Source organism: Alligator sinensis, unplaced genomic scaffold (genome assembly GCF_000455745.1).
Source record: "Alligator sinensis unplaced genomic scaffold, ASM45574v1 scaffold674_1, whole genome shotgun sequence".
Lineage (NCBI taxonomy): Eukaryota > Metazoa > Chordata > Crocodylia > Alligatoridae > Alligator > Alligator sinensis.
In genome coordinates, this window is record NW_005842032.1 from 2,409,223 (window position 1) to 2,415,729 (window position 6,507).

The 6,507-nt window shown below is 45.3% G+C and overlaps 1 protein-coding gene across 1 annotated transcript in view; it reads right to left on the reverse strand.

Annotated features, from left to right (window-relative positions):
• Positions 1-2,601: 2,601 nt before the first annotated feature.
• Positions 2,602-6,507, reverse strand: part of EGR2 (early growth response 2) — a 6,765-nt gene continuing 2,859 nt past the window's right edge. The window contains exon 4 of the mRNA XM_006022368.3: positions 2,602-2,615. Within this exon, the coding sequence (XP_006022430.2) occupies positions 2,602-2,615 (14 nt within the window). The remainder of the gene's footprint in view (positions 2,616-6,507) is intronic.

Here is a 6,507-nt window from a genome sequence, read left to right on the forward strand (position 1 = left end):
GCATAAACGCCATGCTGAAGGTGCTGTACGGCACCCTGCGCATCGCCTGCCTCGACCCGCTGCCGCCCGCGGCCGCGCCTCCTTCCCCCGGCCTGGCCGGGCCTCGCCGCCGCGCCCTGCTCCGTTCGCGCCAGCTCTACACGCCAGCGTCGCCGCCCTGCCTGCTCACGCCGCACTCCGACAACCTGCACCAGATCGACGCCGTGGACGGGCCCGCTGCCTTCCTTGACATCCTGGCGCCGCCCTACGACCCCGAACACGGCCGGGACTGCCACTACTACCGCCTTCTCGAGGCGCCGCCCCCGGGCGCCGACCCGCCTGCGCTGCCTCGCGAGGGCCCCAAGGTCTCCCCTTGAAGCTGGTGCTGCCCCCAGTGTGCGTCTGCTCTGGCTGCCGCCCCCCACTCGGGGATCAGGGCCTCTGTCCTCTCCCTCAGCAGCCAGAACAGCAGCAGGAGGCCAACAGAAGATTCACTGGGGAGGCCTGGCAGGGAATCTGGCTCCTGCCCTGGATCTCTGGCTGTCCAAACGCCATAGTGACCAGTCCCCACCCCCTTTGAAGTAATAATAGCCACAAAGCCAGGCCCTGCTCCCCGAATGCAGAAAGCCACTTTCAGCCCCTACCCCAGGACAGGCCGATGTGTTGGGAGATGTGTTTGCATGCGCTTTTCAGTTTCATTTCATCTGTTCAGCTCTCTGGCCCCAAACATGAAGTGTCTGTCAGGTGGGGAGGATGAGCAGCATTTCCAGCCTCTGTGACGAATGCATAATTGCAGCAGAAACAGCTTCCCATGCGTGACCCCTGCCTTGTTGGAGTGGACTCACCGAGGGTGGAAATCTTTCTTTTTTTCTGCAACCGATGCACACAGACACATATCAAGGAGAGCAGTGTCTGGGGCAGATTACAGCACCTTTTTCCCCACCTATGTCACCAGAAGTCTACCAGCAAATCAACGCTCGACTCTGGGAACCAGGATGGATGAGATACACTACGTGATCTCCTGTGCTTCCTCAGCGCCATAAGAGAGAGAGTGCTGCTTTGGTGGTAGCTGTGTCTTGCTCTCCCAGCTAACAAATAAACGATATCCAGCCAGTACTACCCCTGTGAACACGGATTGTATCTGCTGGAAAACTACATGTAGGAGACTCTTTACCTCTGGGCACTTGCCTCCTAGGAGTGGAGGCCAATAAAGTGATCAAGTGTATTTATTTGTTTTTGACATGCGGTGATATGGAAGAGGCTCTCTCTAAACTTACACACAACTGAATGTTTAAAAAAAAAAAATACCAGTATCCTGTCTCACTACTTAGAGCTACTTTTCTGCAGGGAAAAAGGGTCATAAAGTTGTGAGAATAGATGCAATAAGAAACATTTCATTTTTCTATAAGGCATGTTAATAGTAGAGAGCCCTGAAAACTAAGTGGTATTTCTGGCCTCTAATATCATTGACAATATTTTCTCAAACACTGTTTACTTTGTAGGTAGTAATGAATTTGTGCTGCTGCCTCACCTTTTTAAGCTAATGGGCAAGGGAGGGGACAGGGGACTCTTCTGTCATGGGTCTGTTGGGGATTGTCTCTCTGAAATGAGTTTCAAGAGCTGTATGGAATTAGCAAGAAACAAAACAACCTGAGCCAGGAAATGCTACTAGAACAATAACTAACCATTTCTGGGATTACAGTTAGTGAAATTAAGGTCTGCCATACTGTTGAGACATGGCTGGGTTAAGAATTACTTTTAAAAGATTTCTTAACACATTAATCTTTTGCTGTTGAAGCTGAAAATTCCTAAATGTCTTTGCTATTTCTGGTTGCATATCTTTTTTCAGTTTGGATAAAAAGAATAGATTAGTCAGCTTCTAATCAAGTTCATTTTGAAGTTCTCATGCAGCAGTGTTTTGGGTGTAAACTGTGGGAGAATGTTTTTGTTAATTTTTCATTGCACATATGTCACATGGAAACTTCTGGGATGTTGGGTTCTAAAAAATACACAATCCCTAAATTTGAAATTGAATTTGACTGATATCATATCTTTACGTAAGGCTTAGTTTTATACGTATGATACTTACTTTAAGCTTTTTAAGCCTTGTGGTTTCCCTCTTTCTACTGTTTATAAAAATTACTTTTTCATAAGTGTTTTAATAAATATAGTATAGAAAAATGCAGTGAATTTTGCCTTGCTATAGTGTACACAGTCTTAAGGTGTAGTTTGCCCATGGTGTTGGGGGTATGCCTTTCTAGCAAGGGTCATTCTACTATTGAAATATTCTACTATTGTTTTCTACTATTGAAATATTCTGTTTATACTGCAAGAAAAGGTTTTGTAATGTGCCTGCATATCTTAATGCACACTTTGTACCAGAGACCCAAATGTGGGTAGCCTTGACTCTCTTCTGGTCTTGAAGCAGTGACTTGAACAGAAAAAATATTGACTTACCAACCTCACAAATGATGTACCAACCTGATCCAGAAATTTTTCCATCACACTTATTATTTCTTCTTTGCTTTTTGTATTTGTAAAAGCAGATTTTGTTTTTCCCTGTATAGCTGCTTATACATGAGAATTTTAAACTAATCCTGATGTGGCTTTAATCTTCAAGGGTTATTTTCCATTGTCTGCAAAAGATTGGACGTGAATTATATTAAGCATTATATATGCAAATCTTTAATTCTTTTTAGAACATAAGGTGAAAATTATTTTATGCAGTTCGCATTTATTTTTCTGGCACTTCAAAGTGTCAGATATTTCTACAGCTGTGTTGCCTACTTTTCCTGGAATTCCATTGCAGTTTACAGTTTTGCAGTAGGTTCCAGCATTCTTCATTTTATTACTTAACTGTAGTACAGTTCTTTAGCACATTACTGCATGTGATTCAAACTCTGCTCCTTGACACTAACGAAGACCTTAATCATTTTTCAGACTTCAATATGTGAAATAGTAGTGCAAGCACCTCTACTGGAAAAACAAACTGCTACAAAAAGCATTTTTATCTAACCTATTTTAACTTCCTAGGTGTCTCAATTATTTGAATTTGAAGCTAGCCAGCATGTTTAATAGGATGTGACTTTAATGCATCTTTAGTATAGAGGACAGCAGCAGTCCCCCATCCTCACAGGATGATGTAAGAATGATCACAGCAAAACATTTACTATATCAAGGTTAAAAGGACCAGTATTAAAACAGGTCACAGTGCCAGGAAGAAACCAAATACAACCTAAGATGCATTAAAGAAAAGTCTGTACAACTTTTTGTCCAAACCTTTGTATATTTAGAAATTAATCATAAATTTGGAAGGGACCTCAAGGGTCAAAACTTATTTCAGATGTTCCTGATATCTGTAAACAGAAGGTTTAAGTCAGCATTATTGTTCTTTCTCTCTGCAGTCTGGTTGTTGTGTTTTCATAACAGCAAAATGATTGTTACTGTTCAGCTATAGAATAAATGCAAGATATCTCGACACTGGCTTATGATTTTTTGCCTTGACAGTTGTGATAGAGTTGGGGACTCAGATTAAAAGATTCATTTGCTTTTGTCTATTATTACACACAGCATAGTTGCCTTTTAAAAGTGACCTTTAAGTCAATTTATGCACAATTTATATATTAGTTTCAGCCTCTCATGTTGGCACCATGAATGCTATGCCAGTATGAAATTGTCCTGCCATATCCTGGTTTGTAAGATTTTCATGTGGTCCTGTACTCAAGATTCTGTCCAGCCAGATCCAAAACTAAGTCAAATGTGCTTTAAAATTGGTTTGACAGCAGCAGCCTGTAAGATAGTCCACTGATATAGATGCAGTGAGCTGTGTGGTACATTTAAGATGCTCTAACCACTGCTATAGCTGCAGTCATTTAGGAAGCTATGTTTCCTAATCTGCGCTATTCTGAGCATCTATGTTAAATCTGTCATTAAAAGTTCACCTGTGTCTTGGAAGCCAAATGTATATGGCATGAGATGACACTGCTGAAATGCTCTAAGAAATTAAAAATGATTTCCTCCTCTGGACATACAACATGGAACCGTAAATGCAGGTACTTATATTTTCACAGCTCTGTAGCAAAGACTGACCTAATTGCTGTATAAATTTAGGTAAACATGCAATTACCTTTATTTACAGTAAAATTGGCCCAGTATTTCAGGTGAATAACAGGAGCTCCAAAGGAATGGGAGCAGGGCAACATCTGAAAAAAACACACTACCCATTCTAATGAAGATCTTTAGCCTTTTTGTTTTCTGAGGTGTTGAACAGCCAGAAGCTGTACTGAATGGAAAAATGCATACAAGCAGTCCTTCCTCCCTTTTAGCAAGGTTTTCTTTTTAAAAGAAAGTTGCATCCAGCCTTCCTATTTCACTGCCATGCTCTGAAGCTTTGGCCCCATTTCTACCTGAATTTTAAAAGCTTTACTAAGCTTTAAGCTAGGAAGGAAAGATTTGTAGACACCACTTTAACCTGTTCTAAGCCAATTCGGGTCATGCTTAACTTTGCAGAACTACTGACAGCTCTAAGTCTACATTCTTTTGCAGCCAGTAAAACACACAACAGCAAAGCATTAAATATGAACAGAGATGTAAAATTCCGCACGTTGCCTTAGTTCACTTGAACCCAGTGAAGGCAGGGTAACCTATTTGACACTGTGCATTGAAGCTAAAATAAGAGTTTCGGCAGTGAAAAGTGCCTACTAATTTATGGGGTCAGAGTTTATACTAGCAAGACTTAACTCCTGCTAGTTTGGTACCAAATGCATAGAGGAGACACTTGCATAAATATTTCCTTCAGGTAAATTAAATATGGCTATCAATGGGAGCTGTGGGTTCTCAGTGCTTCTTAGGTTCAGCTTTAAGCAGGTCTGTACAATGCAAAAAAAACCCCATGACTCTTCTTAAATGTGGGTTTTTTTCTGCAAAGGTCCAGATCAAGACTGTTCATTATTTGCAAGAATACTACTGCATAGTGAAGACCTGCTTCCACACTTACTCTGCAACTGTAGACAACAAAGAGCTGGGGTCTGCCTTGAACAATAAGGGCTTGCCTCATTTAATTAAAACAGGTGCTCGAGAGGTTCTTACCTTCTGGAAAGAAAGTGCAGCAAACCAGGACAATATATTATGTGCCATTTCATAAGAGGGGTTTCCACATGCATTTCCTAGGTGTTAGGTGTTGCATTTTATAGAAGTGAATGTGCCACAACAGCTTTGCATTTTCTGAACAAGCCACAAAGCCATTCCTTAACTCAAGAAGAAGCTCCAATTAGGTACAAGATGTATTCCCCAGCTTAAATTAAGTGCAAGTCCAGGGAGACATTTGCTTGCCACAGCTGCTAAAGCACCTGGGCTTTAATTTTTTTGTTTTCAGGCTTCTGATCCTATAAAACTTTGTGCTCTTTGCTTTTATCCAAGTGACTGGGGGGAGGGTCACATTAGGATCTAGAGAGTTAAGGCAAGCAGGTGCTGGAAGGAAGAAGCATGGAATGGGGTGGGCCCTTCCTTGCCCACAGCTGCCCCAACTGCACTGGTGAGGTTGCCAATGCACCAGGGACAGAGGTCTGGTGAGTGTCCCCCACAGGTGCTAGGCAGACCAGGTTCTTTGGGTAAATCTGATATCTTTTATTAGGCCAACTAAAATAGTTGGAAAAATTCTTTGCAAACTTTCGGGTACAAACACCCTGCCTAAGTCCTTATACCAACATGTCTACAACCAACACCCCACAGGTGCTGGGTGCCGATATTGCCTCTGAACAGCAGCCGCTACTGCCATCTCTGGCAGAGCGGCCTCAGCTCAGCGCCGGGGTGATTTTCCCGCCTTCAAGGAGGCTTCCCCAGGAGAAACCTAGTGAAAGCTTCACCAGCAGGCATGCCCCTGCCCTGCCCTGCCCTGCCCTTGCCCGCTCTAGTCGCCCTCCCCTCCCCTCCCCTGGTGCCGGCCCCGGGCTTCACCCTCCACAAATCACTGTGTGTCCCACCCTGGCTGGGAGGCTGCCCGGGGAAATCCCTGCGGCCCAGGGGCTGTTCCTGTACTGGGCAGCGCTGAGGAGCAGTTCCCCTGCTGTGCACTCCCCCGGCCTCGCCGCCCCCACCCCATCCCGGGGATCCCTGTCTCCCAAGCCGCGGCAGCAGAGGGGCTGGGAGCGAGCAGAGAAACGCTGCAAGGCCCGGGCCTCCGAGTGAAAAGTGTTTATTTACAGGCTGTGGAGAACAAGCCCGGTTTCCCTCCGCGGGCTGCTGGTCGGGGCAGACGAGCGCGCCGGCAGTCGCCACGTCCCGTCCGTGTCTTCGGGGAGGAGCCCGAGGGCGGTACAAAAATAGAGCGTCTAAAACCCGCGTGTGAACAGCAGGGACGTGCGGGCCGCGCATGTACATGCGGACACGGGCCCGTGGTCCCCAGGGATGTGGACACCAGGCATGCACCTCCTCTATGTACAACCGCTGCCCGGCCCGGCCCTCCCCGCGGGCACGGCCGGGAGCATCTGCGCTGGACTTAGCGGGCGGCGCCACATAGCGCTGCCCGGG